Source organism: Primulina eburnea, chromosome 9 (genome assembly GCF_022965805.1).
Source record: "Primulina eburnea isolate SZY01 chromosome 9, ASM2296580v1, whole genome shotgun sequence".
Classification (NCBI taxonomy): domain Eukaryota; kingdom Viridiplantae; phylum Streptophyta; class Magnoliopsida; order Lamiales; family Gesneriaceae; genus Primulina; species Primulina eburnea.
Window position 1 is genome coordinate 32,668,942 of NC_133109.1, and position 22,508 is coordinate 32,691,449.

General features: G+C 35.6%; 5 protein-coding genes across 5 annotated transcripts; 1 reads left to right on the forward strand and 4 right to left on the reverse strand.

Moving 5' to 3' along the window:
• The first annotated feature begins 600 nt into the window (after positions 1 to 600).
• On the forward strand, positions 601 to 3,063 carry LOC140841796 (pentatricopeptide repeat-containing protein At5g44230). Its single transcript, XM_073209469.1, has one exon. It carries the CDS (start codon positions 683 to 685, stop codon positions 2,627 to 2,629), a length of 1,947 nt encoding a protein of 648 aa, XP_073065570.1. The 5' UTR covers positions 601 to 682; the 3' UTR covers positions 2,630 to 3,063.
• A 185-nt stretch (positions 3,064 to 3,248) lies between these two features.
• LOC140841797 (AAA-ATPase At2g18193-like) lies at positions 3,249 to 5,157 on the reverse strand. The gene is made up of 2 exons (XM_073209470.1): positions 4,087 to 5,157; positions 3,249 to 3,997 (listed from the first exon to the last, which is right to left on the reverse strand). Exons 1-2 carry the CDS (start codon positions 5,101 to 5,103, stop codon positions 3,470 to 3,472), a joined length of 1,545 nt encoding a protein of 514 aa, XP_073065571.1. The 5' UTR covers positions 5,104 to 5,157; the 3' UTR covers positions 3,249 to 3,469.
• A 1,341-nt stretch (positions 5,158 to 6,498) lies between these two features.
• On the reverse strand, positions 6,499 to 8,496 carry LOC140841799 (AAA-ATPase At2g18193-like). Its single transcript, XM_073209480.1, has 2 exons — positions 7,333 to 8,496; positions 6,499 to 7,237 (listed from the first exon to the last, which is right to left on the reverse strand). The coding sequence occupies exons 1-2, from the start codon at positions 8,347 to 8,349 to the stop codon at positions 6,698 to 6,700; spliced, it is 1,557 nt and encodes a 518-aa protein (XP_073065581.1). The 5' UTR covers positions 8,350 to 8,496; the 3' UTR covers positions 6,499 to 6,697.
• Positions 8,497 to 15,343: 6,847 nt separating this feature from the next.
• LOC140841800 (toMV susceptible protein tm-1(GCR26)-like) lies at positions 15,344 to 19,489 on the reverse strand. Its single transcript, XM_073209481.1, is given in 10 exon segments — positions 15,344 to 15,587; positions 15,795 to 16,048; positions 16,142 to 16,320; positions 16,461 to 16,708; positions 16,973 to 17,189; positions 17,322 to 17,537; positions 17,687 to 17,893; positions 18,265 to 18,333; positions 18,335 to 18,922; positions 19,202 to 19,489. Coding segments are annotated over 10 exon segments (2,241 nt in total). The 5' UTR covers positions 19,313 to 19,489; the 3' UTR covers positions 15,344 to 15,435.
• A 2,358-nt stretch (positions 19,490 to 21,847) lies between these two features.
• LOC140840910 (heavy metal-associated isoprenylated plant protein 2-like) lies at positions 21,848 to 22,508 on the reverse strand. The gene is made up of 2 exons (XM_073208061.1): positions 22,424 to 22,508; positions 21,848 to 22,158 (listed from the first exon to the last, which is right to left on the reverse strand). The coding sequence occupies exons 1-2, from the start codon at positions 22,506 to 22,508 to the stop codon at positions 21,848 to 21,850; spliced, it is 396 nt and encodes a 131-aa protein (XP_073064162.1).

Here is a 22,508-nt window from a genome sequence, read left to right on the forward strand (position 1 = left end):
TATATTTTTTCAATAATTAAAAAATATAATTTAAGGAATCTGTAATAAAAATTAAAAGGAGGTGCCTGTCTCATATTTCACCTTTTAGGAATTGGGGGTAGGTAATTCCACGAAATCATCTGTTCTACTTGATGCTCTAAATTATGGTTATATTTTACTTAAACAAACTCATTTTGTATGAATTAATAAGAACTAAACACATGAAACACTATATATAAACAAAATATAATAAATCATAAAAAAAACATTATATTCATTTTTTTGGAAAATACATCTCAAGCACAATAAACTATTAAAACAATTTGTTGTTGATTTTTTTTTTTAAAAAATGAGATGCATCTAATGTTTTATCTGTTATATATAATGTTTGGTAAGTTTAATTTTTAATAATTCCTATAACGAATTTGTTTGAACAAAGTGTAGTAAGATTTAAAGAATCGAGTAGAACTGTCAAAGGAGCAAAATGTGATTCCATTATATCTTATTTCTAATATATATAATTTTTAGTTATTTTTTAAAATTTTAGTTTAAATTATATTATAAATATTTAAAAACCTGAATTAAAATTGTTGCATTTCAATTACTAATTTAATAAATAATTTAGCGATAATTCTAAGTAAGCAAAGTCCATAGAAGACGAGAAGGAAATGTTTCCGATCATCACTTCAGTTTACGATGTGTAATGGTTTCTGTTTCACCCTCTCGGAAGGTACTTCCGCCGTTGATCAGAGCCGCCATTTTTCAGGAAGATCATCTCCCGTTCATCCCCTTTTCGCAGCTTCAAGAAATCAAACTGTTGGAATCTCAACTCATTGCCACTCTCGACAATTCGACAAGCCTCGGGCAAATCAAGCAGAACCACGCCTACACAATACGCAAAGGCCTCCACCAGAGCTCTTACATTATCGCAAAGCTCATCCGCATGCTCTCGAAAGTGAATGAGCCTGTGCGATCGTATGGAGTTTCTGTGTTCTCCCAGGTGAGATTCCCCAATGCTTTTCTTTACACGGCTTTGATCCGGGGATTTACGGTTGATGGGTTGTTTAAAGAATCGGTTTTGGTTTATAATACCATGAGGAGGGATGGGATCAAGCCCGTGTCATTCACGTTCAGTGCCTTGTTGAAGGCATGTGGGAGTGAAACTAATTCACATTTTGGTCGACAGCTTCACGGGGAGAGCGTGAAGTTAGGCGGTTTTGAGTTGGATTTGTTCGTTGGAAATGGTTTAATCGATATGTACCTCAAATGCGGCTTGTTGGATTATGGGAGGAAGATATTCGATGAAATGCCTGACAGGGATTTGATCTCTTGGACTTCCCTAATCGTTGCTTATGCAAAGAACGGAGATATACATTCAGCTAGTGAGTTATTTCGTGGGTTGCCCGTGAAAGATATGGTGGCATGGACTGCCATGGTCACTGGTCTTGTACAGAATGGTAAACCGAGGGAAGCAATGGAATATTTTGAAAGAATGCAGAATGCAGGTGTGGAGACCGATGAGGTGACATTGATAGGTGTTATCAACGCTTGTGCACTGTTAGGCATGATGAAGTACGGTAATTGGATCAGGGAAGTGGCTGAGAGGTCTGGCTTTGACCCCTCTAACAATGTGCAATTGGGTTCGGCATTGATCGATATGTACTCAAAGTGCGGGTGTGTTGATGATGCATATGCGGTTTTCAAGATTATGAACAATTTGAATGTTTATTCATACAGCTCGATGATTGCCGGTCTTGCCAGTCATGGGCGTGCAAATTCTGCAATGGAGTTGTTCAAGGAGATGGTGAAAACCGATGTTAAGCCTAACGCTGTGACATTTATCGGGGTTCTAGCTGCATGTAGCCATGTGGGATTGGTAGAGCAAGGTCGTAGTTACTTTGAAATGATGGAGAAATCTTATGGTGTAAAACCATCTGTGGACCATTATAATTGTATGGTTGATCTTTTCAGCAGGACGGGGCGACTTGATGAAGCGCTTGAGCTTATTAGAAGCATGAAAATGGAGCCTAGTGCTGGTATCTGGGGTGCTCTTCTTGGAGGTTGTAGGATGTATGGAAATCCTCACATTGCGGAAGTTGCTGCACGGCATCTGTTTAAGATGGAACCCGACAATATTGGTAACTACATATTGCTTGCTCAGGTTTATGCAAAATCTGAAAGGTGGAATGATGTCTTAGAGGTGAGGAAACTAATAAGAAAAAAAGGATTTAAAAAGTATCCTGCATTTAGCTGGGTTGAAGGGGAAAAAGGCGTCATCCATGAATTCTACGCTGGTGAAATAACCCATCCCAGGTCTAAAGAGATTAACGAGGCACTGGAGGACATCATTAATAGACTAAAATTGATTGGATATGTACCAAACTTTAGTGCCGTGCTTTATGATTTGGGTGAGGATGAGAAAAAGAAAATTCTGATGCATCACTGTGAAAAGGTGGCTTTTGCATATGGGTTAATCACCATAGACGATGGCTCTGCCATTAGAATCGTGAAAAATCTAAGAATATGTGAAGACTGCCACTCATTCATGTGTGGCGCATCCCAAATCACAGGGAGGGAGATTATAGTGAGGGATAACATGAGATTCCATCATTTCCGTGGCGGTAAATGTTCCTGTTCTAACTTTTGGTAGTTGAAGTGGAGATTCCTTTTCAGGCTTCTATTAGGATCGTGATATTTAAGAAAGCTTGGATTAAAAGATACATTTGAATTTAATGATAATTTGGAATCAGGTTTCAGAGTATATAGGCAGCAGATTCTGCTCAAGAATTGGATGTTCGTCAAATTTCGAAAGCTAATTAACTTCAGGTAGGATGAAGGGGAACGCTATAAAGCTTGGAGGTTATATCATTGCACGGTGTAGACTTGTAGTTTTGGCATCCTCCTTTTCTTTTTCGTATACTACTTAAGTAGAAAAATGAATTGTGGTTGGGAGAATTCATGGATTCTTGCTTTGAAAAGAGCGGGGTTTCGCGTCTGCCTTAATTTGGTGAAATCAGAAACTTGAGAGCTCGTTCCATTTGCAAAACATTGGTATTGCAGGGCCCTTTTTTTTGAAATTTTGTGTAAACTAACAATTCGAATACATTTATTTTCCGTTTTTACCCCAATTTTTTTTCCACTACAAATGTACATTGTATTATTTTACTGCTTGAACTATCCACTGACCAAAAGGATTCTTGTAATTCCACATTTTCCTCACAAGCAGACGTTGGACAATTAACTAGGGAAAATCTGTGGAACGAACATATATTATAATTTTTTCTTCTTTAGTTGAAATAAAATACAATATAATATACGATGTCTCATCCGAAACACTCCTTGTACATATGAAGATATTGTTTGATCCAAGGGCAAATGTTTATGCGCCTATGGACTAAATCATGTCCAAGAGGTACACTAACAGTAATTTTTCTTCGCCATTATCCTCACAGATTTATCATCTGCACACATTCCTACTTCGCTCACTATATCACCCTTGCTTGATCTTATTACATCTGCTCGATCGCCTTCTTGTTACTCTTTTCAAGACTTCAGCAAACTTCACCTTCTGTTCCTTGTCTATTTCGATTCCATCACTTTCAATAATCGCTTTGGCTTCTCCAATATCACTTTTCTTTTGATCGACAAGCATCAAAGTGTTTTCGTCCTTCCTTTTCTTGAGCAAAGCAAGAACCCCATGAAGTGCAAGATCAACATCCTCGCTTCTCATCAAGTGTTCTGCAATTTCAGCGGGGCTGATATCTACTTCCCCAATGAAGCTTTTAATCTCTTGACATGGCGCCTTCGTCTGATCATTGATTCCCAAGTAGTTCAAGGCCAAAACATCAAATCCTTCAGGTGTGCAATACCCCATATGAATGTGCATATCCATTCGACCGGGGCGCAACAGGGCAGGATCCAGCTTCTCCTTATGATTCGTTGTGAAAATAACAATTCTTTCATCCCCACAAGTTGACCACAATCCATCTATGAAGTTCAATACTCCAGATAATGTCAACTGTTTAATCAAACACCAATATTAATCAGAAATCCATCAAAGCATCATTCATGTATAACTTACTTCATAATGTGTTAATTTCTGCTAACCTTTGTGTTAGAGGACTCATCGCCCTCGGGTTCGGCACCCCTTTCATGCATTTGCACACTGCAATCAATATCCTCGATTACAATAATCGATCTGTTTGTGGTGGACAGCAAGATTCTCCTCAATTCTGAATTTGAATATAGACTGGCAAGTTCCAAATCATACACATCAAATTTCAGATAGTTGGCAATGGCAGCGATCAAGCTCGATTTTCCAGTCCCGGGAGGGCCATACAGGAGATAGCCTCTCTTCCAGGCCTTGCCTACTTTCTTGTAATAATCTCTTCTCCTCACAAACCTGTCTAAATCTTCAATGACGGATTTTTTCAAACACGGGTCCATTGCCAATTTATCGAAAGTGGCGGGATGATCCAAATTGATGCAGCCCCAATACCCACCTCCATTGCCACTGTCGTCGTCCTCGCTATTAAAGGGACAGTCCCTGGTGTACAACCTCACGGCCCTCTCGTTATCTTTGATTTCTTTTGCCTTAGCCATAATATGAGGCAAGTACTGATTGAGTACGTCATCTTTACGCGACTTGTCGAGTGTCAACTCGAAAAATCTCTTCTCCGGTTGGAAATGGTTCTTCTGATTCTCGGGTTCGATCATGACAAACTGCCATTTGAGTTTAAAACCTTTGAAATGATCAACGACTTCCTGATTCTTCTCCATACTAATACCGATGCTCTTCTGTTTGGTACTTTTGTTCACTTTGAATCTCTCGGAGTCGGGATTGTCTACTGTGCGGAGATAGACCTCAGCTGCGTCATAGATTTGGTTGCGAGTGATGCCACATTGTTCGTCCACCACCATTGTTATCTGGGTGGGAAGTGGATTGAAAAATCTTCCCAAGTAATGTTTGAAAAAATGGGACAGCGCCGAAAAGACGGCTGATTTTACGGGATCGGGAATCATATCAAAGGCTACTGATCGGAATAGCATCATCGATGCTGCGATGGATGCGTAGGCTGAGAAAATATTTGTAGCCATTGATTGCATTTCGACCGCAGAATACATTTTTATATCTCAACCCGAAAACAACTGGGAATGTGATTTGGGATGGGCTGTTGGGACTGGAAGAGTGTTTAAATATACGGGGAAACTTAGGGAGCAAGCTGGAGAAGATGAACAAGGGTCGTAATCGTGTGTAGCTGGTGTTCAAGCCCGCTGAAGGTGGACGGTGAAAGTAACGCGGGAGTAAATTTAGAAAAGAATGTTGGCTGTAGGAGATTTGAGCTCTGCTTGAACGCCACGCTTTTGTCCTTGTGCTGTGCCGACGACGTTTCCCTATTTTATAAATTCAGGTTGTGGTAGTCAAATGTTATTTGACCGAAAAAATCTTATTTGTTATTTATTATATATTTATAAAAATTTATAAATATATATTAATGATTTAAACATTAACATTTTACCATATCTTACGACGAGAAATATTACATGTATAATATGTAATAATCCAAAAAATTGGACACGCAAAATACAAGTCTGAAAGAGCTTTCGCAAATTATTTTATAAATAATTTATTTATTTCGGTACCGTTTGGTTTCGTGGTATGAGATAAATAATATATAGATACATAATATTTTTTAATAATAAAATAAATAAAAATGATAGTTAATATAATTTTTTATTAGATTGATTAATTTGTTTAAATATAAGATAATGTGATATTATTGTCATTAGTTAAGATAAATAATATATAGATACATATTATTTATGATTAAGGACATGCACCAACACAGAATGTCTTATAACCGAATAAATATGAAAAATAAATTGCCATTAGTTAAGATTGAGTTTCAATACTTGTCTCTACCAGAAGTTGAACTAATTGTCGATGAGAATATTAATGCATCGAAGCTTTGGTTGCTTTTCACTCTGCTTGGAACAGAAAATGTAGGATTGACATTGGAGAAAGGCATCAACAATTTAATTTACAATACATAGCCCTTCAAGATTAATCAAAGCAGTAGTCACAGTAGTCTCCCATGACACTGAATTCATAAAATAAACGATACCCGACTAGAACAAAATTGAAACAGAGGCAGAGAGTTTGGAGGTCTAATTAATCCTGCGAAGAAACGATGAAGATTCCAGGGCCGATGGTAATCCTATGCCTAGCTAGAGTTTGGAAGCAATGTGTGAATAAAAGTGGAGAGGAGATCATGTGGTGCATAATGCGGGAAGAGATCGTTGCATATGCGATCGATCGTCATTCTGGTGGGTGAGAAGTTGAAAGGGGTGACAAGTTTATTTTTGGTTGGAAAAGGATGAGTAATATTCCCTGCTTATCAATCAGTTCTTTCTGAATGTTTATCTGTCCAACAGCAAAAATGATTCTTTTACATCGACATTTTCCTCACAAGCAGACGTTGGGACAATTAACCAGGGAAAATTTGTGCAAAGAACATGTAAATATAATTGGTTGTTCTTTTGTTGACATAAAATATAATATACGTTGTAACACTAGAAACACTCCTTTTACATATGAAGACATTGTTTGATCCAAGGAGAAATATGTTTGCTCCTATGGAATAAACCATGTCCAAGAAGTACCAGTAGTAATTATTTTTCTTCATCATCATCACAGATTTATCATCTACACACATTCCTACAAACTTTGCTCACTATGCTTCATCTTGTTATATTTGCTCGATCGCCTTCTTGTTAAACTTTTCCATATTTTAGCAAACTTCATCTTCTGGTCCTTGTGAATTTCGATTCCGTCGCTTTCAATTATCTCTTTGGCTTCTCCAATATCACATTTCTTTTCATCGACAGCCACCGAAGTTTTCTCGTCCTTCTTTTTCTTGAGCAAATCAAGAACCCCCTGAAGTGCAAGATCAACATCCTCGCTTCTCATCAAGTGTTCTGCAATTTCAGCAGGGCTGATCTCTACTTCCCCAATGAAGCTTTTAATCTCTTGACATGGCGCCTTCGTTTGATCATTGATTCCCAAGTAGTTCAAGGCCAAAACATCAAATCCTTCAGGTGTGCAGTACCCCATATGAATGTGCATATCCATTCGACCGGGGCGCAACAGGGCAGGATCCAGCTTCTCCTTATGATTCGTTGTGAAAATAATAATTCTTTCATCCCCACAAGTTGACCACAATCCATCTATGAAGTTCAATACTCCAGATAATGTCAACTGTTTCATGAAACACCAATATTAATCAGAAATCCATCAAAGCATAATTCGTCTATATAACTTGCGTCATAATGTGCTTACGATTTTCTGCTAACCTTTGGGTTAGAGGACTCGTTGCCCTCAGTTTCGGCACTCCTGTCATGCATCTGCACACTGCAATCAATATCCTCGACTACGATAATAGACCTGTTTGTCGTGGACAGCAAGATTCTCTTCAATTCTGAATTTGAATATAGACTGGCGAGTTCCAAATCATACACATCAAACTTCAGATAGTTGGCCATGGCGGCGATCAAGCTCGATTTTCCTGTCCCGGGAGGTCCATACAGGAGATAGCCTCTCTTCCAGGCCTTGCCTACTTTCTTGTAATAATCTCTTCTCCTCACAAACCTTTCTAAATCTTCAATGATGGATTTTTTCAAACATGGGTCCATCGCCAATTTATCGAATGTGGCCGGATGATCCAAATTGATGCAGCCCCAATACCCACCTCCATTGCCACCGTCCTCTTCGTCACCATCAAAGGGACAGTCCGTGGTGTACAACCTCACCGCCCTCTCATTATCTTTGATTTCTTTCGCCTTAGCCATAACGTGAGGCAAATACTCCTTGAGTACATCGTCTTTGCGCGCCTTATCGAATGTTAACTCGAAAAATCTCTTCTCCGGTTGGAAATGGTTCTTCTGATTCTCGGGTTCGATCAGAACAAACTGCCATTTGAGTTTAAAACCTTTGAAATGATCAACAACTTCCTGATTCTTCTCCATACTAATACTGATGCTCTTCTGTTTGGGAATTTTGTTCACTTTGAATCTCTCGGAGTCGGGATAGTCTACTGTGCGGAGATAGACCTCGGCTGCGTCATAGATTTGATTGCGAGTGATGCCACATTGTTCATCCACCACCATTGTTATCTGTGAGGGAAGTGGATTGAAAAATCTTCCAAAGTAATGTCTGAAGAACTGAGAGACTGCCGAAAAGACGGCTGATTTTACGGGCTCGGGAATAATATCATAGGCGACCGATCGAAATAGCATCATCGATGCAGCAACTGATGCGTAGGCTGAGAAAATATTCGTAGCCATTGACTGCATGTCCATCACAGAATACATTTTTATTTCCCAACCCCCAAAGGAAGATTAATCAACAACTGTAAATTCTGGTTTTTGATCAAGAAAGAATCGGTAGTACTATGATTTGGGATGCTGTGTAATGTGTTGGGGGAGTGTTTAAATAGGGGGAATCGAAGGGAAACTTAGGGAGCAAGCTGGAGAAGAAGATGCGCGGGTGTTGAACCGAAGTTTCTCTTCTATTATATAGTTAATTAATATTTAATGCTGTGGGAGTCAATCAGTCAAAGTTGTCGGACCGAAAAATGGGACACGCAAAATACCGAGTCCGAATCTGTGGGGTTCACAAATTATTCTCTATTGCTGCATACTTACTACACATGTCTTTGCGATATATTCTTTAATTTTCCAAAATATCATTTTCGAACGACTCATTTGCTATAGTTGAAAATAAGAGTGGTAAAAATGTGATGCTATATATAACGATGTATTTATTTTTGGATTATTTTTAAAAAGTTTTATAAATAGGTCTCTTAATTTGTGAAGAAAAAATACAATTGAGTGAAATTTTTTTTCATAAAATGTGTAGTTTAATATATTTTGTGAGTTTGAGATTTTTACTTTTTACCGTGAATTTTTATTTTTAACACGTTATCAGCACGATACTCAAGGTTCCCCATATTTTTCTCAAAATTAAGAATATTTATTTTATTGTTTATTTATTTTTATTGTGTATATATTTAATATATAATATCGTGTTATTATATTAAAGGAGTTTATGAAACATCATTATAATAACATGATGTGATTATATTATTATAATGTTTATATATTTTTATTGGGTTACTGTTTATTTATTGTATATATATTTCAATAATATCATGTTATTATACAAAAGGAGTCTATGACATCTCATTATAAGTACGTGATGTGATTATTTCATTGTTTATATATTTTTATTGTGTTATATAATAATAATATTTATATATATTGTTTATATATTTTATTGTGTTATATAATAATATATATATATATTTGTATAATGTCACAATATTATATAAAATGAGTCTCTAACACCTCATTATAATAATGTAATGTGATATACATAATTATTTAAACATGATTAACATTATATATTATTACCATAAAATTCTACATACATTTATTTTTTTAAGATTTTATAAACTGTCATAAACGACTAATTTTTACCTTTAAATATGATTTACAAACACATTCAATCACTCCAAACTTATTCTTTCTCCTTAAAATTTTTCTTTATCAATTTTTCGAAGAAGAAAAATATGGTTCTTTCAAAGTTATTTTGTATAATTATTTTAGCTATTAGACTCACTAGTCTTGTATTTATCGGAGAATATCTGCCTCACGTTTTTCTTTATTTTGAAGAATACTTGTACTTATAATCTATCTGTTATTTTGTATTGCCATTTTAATAGATTTAGAACTTAACTAATAAAATGCATTCTTATTTTTATAATACCACCATGTCAAATTTGGTTCGAATTTGTTGCCATTACAGGAAAAAATTATATGACATGGACTCTCGATGTAGAAATGCATCTTGAGTCATTTGGTCTAAATGAAATCATTAAAAAAATGGTATCTCATAACAAGAAAAATCAAAAGCTGTGATATTTTTGCATCGACATCTTGTGTGAATATCATATTGAAAAAGATCTCATGGCTTTATGGAAAGGATTAAAGAAAAAATTTGAACATATAAAAGAAGTTATACTTCCGACTGTCCGTGATGAATGAAATACATTAAGATTCCAAGATTTTAAGAAAATCAGTAATTACAAATCGGCAATGTATCAAATAATATCGCAATTAAAATTTTGTGGACATGAGGTTACAGAATTGAAAATGCTTGAAAAAACATTTTTCACATGTTCACGAATCAAATATAACTCTACAACAACAATACAGAGTGCATGGATTTTTGAGATATTCTGAACTTATCGCATGTCTTCTTGTGACGGAAAAGAACAACGAGTTACTAATGAGAAATCATCAGTCCCGGCCCACTGGATCAACTGCATTTCTCGAAGTAAATGTTGTATTAAAAATGAATTCAAACCTGAAAACCAAAATCAAAGTCAAAGATAAGGTTTTGGTCGAGGTCGAAATCGAGGTCGTGGACGTGGAAGTGGTCGCGGCCGTGGTTTTGAAAACAATCGTGATAGTTACTTCTATAATCATCTTAAAAAGACTCAAAAGGACTCACAAACCACTCACTAAAAAGACATCATGAGAACTCGAGTGTTGATGAAAATAACTCAAAACGATTTGAAAGTTCTTGTTTTAGATGCGGCACTTCAAGACATTGGTTTTGTATTTGTCGAGCTTCGAGTACCTTTGTAAGCTCTATAAAGAATCAATAAAGAGAAAGAAAAAGAGACCAACTTTTCTGAACACATTGATCGTTTGAGTTATTCAACTCAATTCGATGCTGCAAATTTTCTGAATGATTTCTCTGAAAATGATCAATATATTGGTGGATATAAATATAAAATATTTTATTTTCCATGTATTCATATGATAATATTTTATTGTATAATTATGATATGTGTTATAATCAATAGACCGGTGGAAGAGAAATGTAAAATCTTTTATTTTTCATGTACTCATATGATAATATTTTATTGTATAATTATGATATGCGTTATATTTTTCCATAAATTATATATGTATTGTTAGTAATTTTATTCATTACATATTTTTTTTAAAGTTCAAATGTGGAAAATGCTATGAACAAAGCTGAATAAGGAACTAATCTCATACAAGTTTGCATATCTGATAGTAGTACAGCGCACACTATTCTCTGAGATAAAAAATACTTTTTGGAACTAAAACCAACAAAAACATTATTGAATACAATATCAGGTCATGTAAACTTGATTAAAGGTTGTGGTAAAGCACATTTTTTGTCACCTAATGATACAAAAAATTTAATAAATGATGTTTGTATTACCACAATCGAAAAGAAATTTGTTATGTTTTAATGACATATATTCTCATTGGTATGAAACTCAGACAATAAATGAAAAAATAAGAAATATATGTGTCTTACCACATATAAATCAGGAAAAAAATATGTAATTGAAAAACTGTCAATGATCACTACTGGATTGCATTATACACATATAAGTCCAATTAAATCAACCATGGTAGTTGATAATTCTTCAATATTAATTAATTGACATGATCAATTAGGACATCCTCGTTCAACAATAATGCAAAGAATTATAGAAATACACATGATCATCCGCTGAAAGATCAGAAGATCTCTCAAAATAATAAGTTTCGAGTAAAAAATGTTCTCTTGAAAAACTTATTATAAGATCATCGCCAGCTAAAATCCGATCATCCATGTTTCTTGAAAGTATTTAGCGTGATATTTGTAGGTCAATTCATCCACCATGTGGACTATTTAGATATTTTATGGTATTGATTGATACTTCCAGCAGATGGTTACATGTATGTTTATTATCAACTCGAAATGTGACATTTGCAAGATACTTGCTCAAATAATAAAATTGTGGAATCAATTTTTCGATTATGCAATCAATAAATTAGATTTGATGGTGCTTGTGAGTTTACTTCTCAGACTTTCAATGATTATTGTATGTCAGTGAAAATCACTGTTGAGAATCATGTTGCGCATGTACATATATAAAATGGATTAGCTGAATCAATGATTAAATGTCTACAATTGATTGTTAGATAACTGATTATGAAAACAAAACTCCGTGTTTCTATATGGACACATGCAATTTTACATGTTGCTGCATTAACTCGCATCACACCAAGCAGGGGCGGAGCCAGGATACAAAATTACCTGGGGCTGGCTCCGTCCCATATAGTATTTAATAAAATAAATAATTAAATAAAAAATATGTAAACAATGTCTTCAAGAAAACATAGAACAAGAGTATTTAATATTTAATACCTTAAAAAACATGAAGCTAAAACACTACTGAAGTTGTGCTCTTCGATTCTTCTTAGAATAAAACTCATTAATTATTAAATCGTTATCAATTTTTTCAACCAAATCTCGTTCGATGTAGATTACCAAGAATCTCCAAAAAACTCTGCTTCCATTTTGTTACGAAGAGCTGTTTTAACAAGTTTCATTGCTGAAAATGCTCGTTCCGTTGTTGATGTAGAAACGGGGAGAGTTAAAACAAGACGAATCAACCTATAAATTAAATAAATATATCAGAATTGATAAATAAGTAACGACGTAGATAAAAATATATAAATCACCTGTCAATCAAATCGTAGGTTCCATAAATTCACATTGATATTTTCTATAGCATCTAAACATCCAAGTAATAAATAATAAAAATTAAAAATCGACAATCCCCAAAATAAAATCTGAAAATTCGAAATAATGCTCAAATAAATTCCAAAAAATTGTAAATACCATCAATCGGCTCAAATATAGTACTTACAATCAACAATTTAATATATATCAATTATCGAAATTCAAGAAAACCAAAATACCCAAATTTCGAAACACTAAAATCTGAAATTACCTTTAAATTTGAAATCTAACTAAGAACAACAAGAACGAACCGTAGAAAGTCTAACACTAAGATTTCTTCATGATTTTCGGTGAAAACGGCAACCGATGGGCGACGGCTGATTTCAAGACGACGAAGAAACTTCGAAATTTTGGTATTAAAAGAAAGCTTATGCCGTGGGTTTTCCGAATCTACAATCAATTTTGAAAAATAGCGATCGATGGTGAAGTTACGGCAATTTGAAATAATGAAAATTGTGATAGTTTGAGAGAAAATAATAAAGATGGACAAGTGAAAAAAAGATAAAATATAGATTGAGTTTTGGGGCTAATCAATAAAATTTTTAAAATAAAACATATACATATATATATATATATATATTAAAAAATTAGGTGGGGCTATCAATAAAATTTTTAAAATAAAACATATATATATAATTTTTTTAAAAAAATTAGGTGGGGCTGGAGCCCAACCCAGCCCCACCATAGCTCCGCCCCTGACACCAAGTGCATATCATAAACACTCTCCGTTTAGAGATGTCAATGGGGCGGGTTTGGCTAAACCCAAGACCCTCCCCATGAAAAAAACTTTGTCCCATTACCCGCCCCACCCCAGTTAAATATTTTTTGGATCCACCCCACCTCGAATACGAAACGGGGCTGGGTAGACCCGTGAGACCCTAAATTTTTTAAAATAAAAAAGTAATATTTCTTCTCACATGAATAAATTATGAAACAGACAAGCCTCTAAATACAATATTGTGGAAAATTAATTCATGTTTTTTACCACACTTAATAATAACAAACAAAGTATTTTCACGACATAAAAAATTATATAAAAAAAGAGTTATTAGCCTTCCAAAAAAATCTTGACATCCCCAAAAAGAAGTCATAACATAATTAAACATATCAATATTAAATCAGTGAGTAGGCAATATTTAAGTCTACTAAGATGAGGACCAATTATTCTTCCACTATTGCTAAAAACATATTCAAATGCAACAATTGACATAAGAATAGCTAAGATCGTTATGGTTGAGGTGATCTACTAAAAAAATGAAAATTAATAAAACTAAAACCCTAAAATATTTATATCTACATATATGGGGCGGGTATTATAGAACCCATGACCCGCCCCATATCCAGACGGGTCTGAAAAATTGGACCCGAGACCCACCTCATGACCCATTTAGTATGTCCAAACCAACCCTATACACGCGGGTCCATTGCCGGTCTGGGTAAAACCCGGACCCATTGACATCCCTATCTCCGTTGTATATTGCCTTTGGTAAAGAACCAGTTTTTTCTCATATTTGGTAAATGTACATATTGCACCGCCTCAAAGAACAAAAATGGGACCTTAAAGAAATATTGGAATTTATATCGGTTATGATAGTCCATCAATCATATGATATCTTGAGTCTCAGACAAACGACGTGTTTACACACGTTTCGATGATTATCATTTTAATGAGGAAATTTTCTCAATGTCATGAGGAGAAAAAAAACATATCGAAAATGAAATTACATGGTATACATCATCATTATTACATCTGGATCCAAGATAATTGGTTATATTGATGCTGGGTACTTATCTGATCCACATAAGACACGTTCCCAAATCGGATATGTATTTACTCGTGGAAGCACTACAATTTCTTGGCGTTCACATAAACAAACACTCGTACAACTACATCAAATCACGCCGAGATTATCGTACTACATGAAGCAAGCCGTGAATGTGTGTGACTAAAAGCAATGACCCAATATATCCAAATCTCATGCGGATTATCATTCGACAAGAAGATTGTGACACTGTATGAAGATAATGATGCATGTGGTACTCAAATGAAACAATGATACATAAAAAGCGACAAAACTAAACATATTTCCCCTAAGAGTTGTAAATATTGAAAATTAATATGTGATTATATATACAATGATGTATTTATTTTTGAATTATTTTCAAAGAAATTCTACCAATAAATCTCTCAATTTGTGGAAAAAAAACACAATCGAGTGGAAAAAATTTTATAAAATATATATTTTAATATAATTTATAAGTTTAAGATTTTTACTTTTTATCGTAAATTTTTACTTTTCTAAGTTTTTAAATATCCGTTATTCTTAGTTTCTATTGCCATTAACACGTTTTACAGAAACATGTATGTTCTTCAAATGCTAGATTTATTATATTGCACACAATAGATTATTATATTTTCAAAACAACAAAAACAAATTATGTCTTAAAGGGTAAACGTTCATATACAAATACAAATCTCTCCTTTCAAAAATAGAACAGGCAGGTGTCAATTTGGAGCGTGTGGAGGAAAATTTCAATTTATTTTGTCTTCTATCTCTCAGATTTACATTAATTTAGAATTTGTCCGAATTGAAAAGACTACTGATTGACATATTTTTATTATAAATTTCTTAATCCAAATATGTTATATTTTATTCTTTAAAAAAGTCGAACAAGAAACAGTTAAAAAAGATCAATCAAAACAACTTTCTACCTTTAGCAACATTGTAAAAATGATTCTTGATAACAAACAGCAAGAGACACTAGAAAACACATACGTATCAAGTAATAGAAATTGATTTGTACTGCTGAACTGTAGCTGTAATGGCTTCTTCAACTGGTAGCCTCTCCAAACTTGATGCACCATAGAATCCATGTACTCCATTTGTTCTCTTCAATACATATTCTGCTTCTTTGGGACCAGATATCGGACCTATCATTACAATAACATGATTATACCTCAGGAATTTTGAAGTCAAGATGTTGAAAAACGATGCAACAGTTATCCATTTGCCGTTGTACTGAAAGATTTACTTCATAATAAGTTTGCAATATAAATCTTTTAAATTATAATCATTGGGTTTCTATTGTTATGGTGCATATGCAGTCGCCCATGATAATGAGTGGAAAAGATTTTTACCTCCATGGCAAAGAACAATAGCAGAAGGGTTGATCTGATGAGCAGAGTCAGCTATTGCTTGCACTAGAAGTACACACTCCTCGATTGAGACAGCTGTTTTTGCACCGATATGACCAGATGTTGTGAGTCCCATGTGAGCCACTACTATGTCAGCACCAGCTTTTGCCATAGAAATGGCTTCATCTTGGTTGAAAGCATATGGGGTAGTTAACAGTCCCATTTCGTGAGCTTTTGCAATCATCTCAACCTCCAAACTGAGAATGAGAGATGATGAGAGAACATTCAATTAGTTCAATTAGATGATGATGATGATGAAAAAAAAATTTGTCGCTAAGTTGATAAGATACCTATATCCCATTCCAGTCTCTTCTAAATTTTGTCTAAAATTACCATCAAATAGTCCCACAGTTGGAAAGTTCTGTACCCCTGGGAAACCAATGGATTCCAATTGCTTCAGGAAGAAATCCATCCTCCGAAATGGGTCGGTTGCGCAGACTCCAGCCAGAACGGGTACTTCTTTCACCACCTAAATATGCAAATATTGAAAAAAAGGACCAGTCAACGACTATCCGGTTTCAACAAGAAATTTAGGTATCCATTTATCAAGATTTTAAAAAGATCAATGATGTCCAAAATAACTCGTATTTCTGCAAGTGAAACACTAACAGGCAACACTTCATTCGCCATGTCAAGTACTATTGCATTTGCATCAGCAAATGGCAAAAGACCAGCTAAGGACCCCCTTCCAGCCATCCTAAAGCGCCCTGAATTGTAGAGAACAATCAGATCCACTCCACCAACTTCTTCAAATTTAGCAGATATGCCTGTCCCTGCACCAGCACCAATGATGGGTTTTCCCGCACTTATTTGAGCTTTCAATCTTTGCAGTATAGCCTGTGTCCTTTGTATCGTTTCTGCTTGAAAGAAAAAAATCAGCATATTTGAAGTATAACTGGTAACAAGCCTATAACTGGTAACAAGCCATGGCAATAAAACTATGAATTATTGATTTACTCTTGCATTTAGCAGAGAAATTTAAATCATTTGACACTGATACCACGCATTACATCTATATTAGATGTACAAATTAAAAATGTTTATTACTGGAACAAACTACTCAAAGCAGAAATATAAATAACAGTTAAAAATGTGAGGTGGGACAAGTGAAGGGGGGTGACCTGGTTTGGCATTGGGAAAGCTGCTAAGACTGTGGGATATTGATATAATGCTCCGGGAACTTATCTCAGCACCAGAAGTTTTATCTTGAGTGCCTTTTAAAGGTTCATCAATTGCTTGACTACTGACACCCTTAAAATTTGTACAAATCTCCAAGAATGAATCCACTAGCGCATTTGAGAACTCCAAATCATTTATATGATATGGAAAAACTTTAACCTATATACAGAAAATTAAACCCCCAAGAAGATAAACATAGATGATGAAAAATGGTATATTGATGATAGGAGGCCAATCAAATAGAGAACGTTATAAACCATAAATAGTCAGTGTGATAAACGGAGATGAGACCTGGCGATCTTCATTTGTTTCAATTATCCTCTGCATTTCATGTATAAGAGCACCAGTAGCCTCTGGATCATAGAACGCCTTGTCTGGTGCATCTAAGGCAGAAACTCCCATCTTTGGCAAGCAGACACGAACCTTTGATGATGAATTGTTTAACTTCTTTGCTATGAACGCTGCAAATTTCATATTCTCATCAATTGTAGTTCGGACTAGTGTAACCTGAAATAAAGAAGAAAACATCTGATAAATCCCTTTGGGCTATCTGAATTCTTTGGCAAGTAATCATCTCTTATTTACCAAATAAAAGGTCCAGAAAATTGTATCCTTTGTACTGCAGTGTACTGATAAAAGTTGTAGCAAACTATCACCTGTTCATTGTGTTCGTAAATCTTTCTCTGTTGAAAATTTGAAGGTACGGTGTCTCTGGGTCCAAAGTTCACCATATCTAATGCACCAACACTTAGAACCAAGGGTATCTTCTTATCTAATATGGCATCGAAACGTGAACTGTCGCATGCCATGTTTCCTCCTACAATGTAATCAGCTACCTCGGTTGTGGTGATATCCAAAACACCCTAGAAGACATGGATAAAATTAGAACGAATACCAGTGATTCATTATCAACAGGATAAACATTACAAAAGTTTCAAAAAAGTAGCTGCAAATAAAGTAGCTCGTAGAACAGACAAAAGTGGATGCCGCGTAATTTAAACATTTTGCCTTACTTTTGCGGAAGATGCATAAAATTCCCACCAACTGGCTTGAAGTGGACAAAGGATAATAAAATAATAGTAATGGAAGTGTCTCCATCCACAAATCTGATGGATCTTTTAGCAAAACTTTCCATGTTGTTCCCCGTATTTAAAAATTTTAAATTAACACCACAAGAATGCAAGTCAATATGGCGAGACATCCAAATTCCAACGGGAAAAAATTAGCTGCGTGCCTGTATAAGTCCGGCTTTGACAAGATCTTCCATAGCCCTTCCTCCTATACCAGTGGCGTGGAAAACTAAGGGATTCGAATCCTTCTTGAGCTAATCTATCTTTGACAGCATTGACACAAGGAGTTGTAACCCCGAACATCGTTATACCCAATGTAGGCTTCTCATTATCAGTGGCTGATTCTTTGGAAATTTTTAGCCGTCCCATCACCATTCCAGCAAAAGCGGCGGCGGCATTAGATAACACCGATCTACTCACACTATTAATGCCACAAACATCCACCACTGATGGAAATAACACCAAATCCGATGTTCCAACATATGGTTCGGTATTTCCACTGGCCACAGTTGATACAATCACCTTTGGGATTCCAATGGGAAGGGACCGAAAACCAGAGGAAATTAAAGATGTCCCTCCACTGCCACCAAGCCCGATAACTCCAGCAAGAATGTCATCACTTTGAATTTTGCTGAGGAAAGCCTTGAGAGCTTTGTTCATGATAGCAATAGCTTTGCCTCTATCATCTGGGAGCAGGGTACTGGACTTTTCCCCTTCTGCCGCAGAGCAGGAGAGGACATCATTTCTCGACACAAACTTGAAATCCCCACAGGTTTTAACATCTTTTGAACTGGTGGACACATCAACTACAGCCACCGACACCTGAACACATCAACCCGAACCCAGATACGAATCAGCATTCATAATACTGAAATTGATACGTCGGTCTAAACATTACATTAGCACGGTATTGAATTGTGATACCGATTACTCGGTAAACATTTCGAAATCCAGTAATTTGCACACGAATTTACAAGAAAAAGGAAAATCTGGTTTTGCTCAGATGATAAATTCAACACTTTCCAGTGACTCAATCATGAGAACCCAATAACTAAAATACGAAAAAAAGTTCCCAAAACAAAAATAAAAGCAAGTTAACACCTTGAAGTTAGAATCAGTGGTAAACAATTGGAGATTAGATCGAACGGACTGAGAGAGGAATTGTAGTTCTTCTAGCTTTGTGTCGGCGGTTCCAATGCACAACACCTCCATCACCCCAAACTATGATTCCGATCCGGCAAGCTTCGAAGAACAAGGGGCAATAACAATCTTGATAAAAATTTGCTTGAAGTGTAATGGGTAAAAGGGTAGGGTGGTTACAGTGAGTTCGGTAGAGATGGCGAGCTTTCACCATATATGTACATAAATAAAATATACGTGTTATGTGTATAGATATCATCCACCTCGAGAAAGTTGTATGCTTTGTTTTGAAGATAATGAAAATGAATTTATTTCAACAGATATATCCTTAGACTCCGCCATATATATACATAAATAAAATGTATGTGTTCCGTGTTACCTGGCTAGGTCGTTAGGTCTATGTTTATGTTCTCACGTTCAAGTTTCAAATTTATACGCTCTATTTTAAAGATATAAGTAATTTTATTATGTATTATTTGTTATACTCAATTTATATATGTTGAGTCTTTAAACTCACTAGACTTGATCGATGCAGGTGAGGATGTGATATTAATCCACCTAACTCCACCTCAAAAGCTAGCTCATGAGAGGAGGATCGAGACTTCATATATATTTTGCCCAATACAACTCTTGCTAACCGATGTGGGACACATCATTCCCGACCTCTTTAGACTGCACGTCCTCGTGCCAACTCCTTCGTTAACCCGCACTCCAAGGTACTTCCAGGAATTCCCGACCCCTTTAGACTGTACGTCCTCGTGCCAACTCTTTCGTTAAGCCGTACTACAGGGCACTTAGAGGCATTCCCGACCCCTTTAGACTGTACGTCCTCGTGCCAACTCCTTCGTTAACCCGCACTCCGAGGCACTTCCAGGAACATGCACCCACACGACCAGTCAAGAGTATGGCTCTGATACCAAATGATGCGATTCTTCGACCCACGAAAAGCAAACGCGCTCAAAATGGAGTCACGCCCTCGATTCGATAAAATAAAGAAACGGATGTGTTGTCCCGATCTTTTTGACACAAGTAAGGTGTAATATTTACCTCTAAATTACGAAAAATTTAGCAACAAATATTAACGAAGGATAAACAATTGAAATTCAAGCGAACCTTCAAAGAACTCGTCTTTGACAATCCGAGCGAAAAACAATCGACAAACGCCGCAAAGTGTTAAACTTTGATAAGTTTGATTTGAGAAACACACGAAGTGTATACAAAGCCGAGCTTTGAAAAGTTGAGAGAATACTCAATCAATATGATTAAAATCAGAATAATAATCAAAAGTTGTTTACAATGAATAAATTTCGTCCATATATTATGTACAAAATCTGAAAGATTGCAAAATCTAGTTTCCTAATAATCTTGGACTCTAAATTAAGGAAATGAATATTTTCCTCGCAGCAGGGCGCGCTCGGGCGCGAGATTCTACCGCTCGGACGCGTTGCCTTCTGGACTGTTCGCGCTCGGGCGGTAATGTTTTACCGCTCGCGCACGAAGCGTTCTGCCTTCATGCTCATTTAACACTTCCACAATGATTTTATGGCCTCCAAACTCATTCCCATGTATCACGAACTCTTCAAGACATGAAATCTTGTTTGCAAGCTCTCCTCGATCGCTCATGCGTCCATGCAATTCATCCTTGAACATCCTCCCAATCCGTTGAACGTCATACCCGGCCAGATTCATATTAGAATGAATTTGAGGATACGAGAGGTGATTATCAGTAAGTTGGCTAGGATTGAGTGGGAGACTAAACCCGAGGACCGCCCATGTTTTTAAGTTTTTATGCAAAGCTTCAACTACTCTGATTTCACGTTTTGATTACAATGTTTAAACAAGTCTTATTCTTTAGTAAACTTTACTGGTGATCTCGTTCATTACACATACTTTGGATGAATAATTGATGTTTGACCGAAAATTGAAAGTTCATTTGTATTTTAAAAAAATTATATTTCTGTATATTTTAAAATAGTTAAAAGTATGGTATGTTATATATCTTTAGACACCGCCATACATTATACAAAAATATTCTCCAATTTCATTCCTACGATGGTAACAATATAATCAATATATAAATAAGTAAATACAATACTAGAAATCACATGGGATTCGGGTGATTGGTGTAAAAAGTTGACTTAAATCATAATATAGCAAAAAATTGCTCAAGCAGATCCAATTAATTAAAAAAAATTGGACTTTTTGATACACATTTTGCCACGTCCTTTGTTAAAAACTTCCAATATTCGAATTCCAATTAATTAATGATCCAATTATACATTCATTCGATTATTTGACAATAAAACCCTGAACAAGTCAAAGATAAATCGTAACTCGTATCGTGATACGAACCAGCTTAGTTTACTATTGTTATCGTATAATATGACGTTAGAATATTTATTATTTGTGTCGTGTATATATATGTTAGTTCTTTTAGCGTTTTTTGTCATAAGACGTGTTTTGTCACCACCTAATAACGCGTATAATCATATCATTCAATATTCACAATACTGTATTCATATGACATTAACCAAACAAAAACTTGGGCTTTGCTCAAAATATCAATTACTCAGTAATGTTCTATATTAGTTTCAAGGATCTCATATCTCACAAGATGGAGCATTGTGAGTTGGGTGGTGGTGGTTCTTCCCATCGGGTCATGGGTACGACCCGAATTCCCGGGTAGTGGAGAGGGAACTGAACTTGGGCTGGGCTCTGATCGCTTTTTTTTCCTTCGGCCTTTTTCTCCTCCGGTTTCTTCTGGGCCTCCTGCTTCTGCGGGACTGGAGGAGGCCCAACACTCACCACTTCAACAAATTTAGCGGCCTTTCTTGATCTTACTATTATTTCATAAGGATCTGCATTACCCGTCACACTCAAGATTCCCTTTCCTCCATCCACTTCCACTTTGTCAACTCCTAAAACAATGAAAATTGTAAGTTATGCTTCTTCTCTGTATTAATCAGATAAAACGAGAATGGAAAAATATCAGCTTGTTAGTAATCAAGTCCACTGTAATGGAGTCGATCTAGTAACTATTATTTCGACATGTCTACGGGGCGATTTTATACTAAAAAGATGTAAGTTGTTGTCGCTGCTTTTGTTATTGTTGTCATCGCAATGATCATGATCACGATAAAGATCCATAAAGAAAGAGATGAAAACACACACACACATACATACCTCGTAAGCCTGAAACAGCCTTAATGATCTTCTTCTTGCATTTTTCACATGAGATATCAGCCTTCAACACAGTCTTCTGTATCAT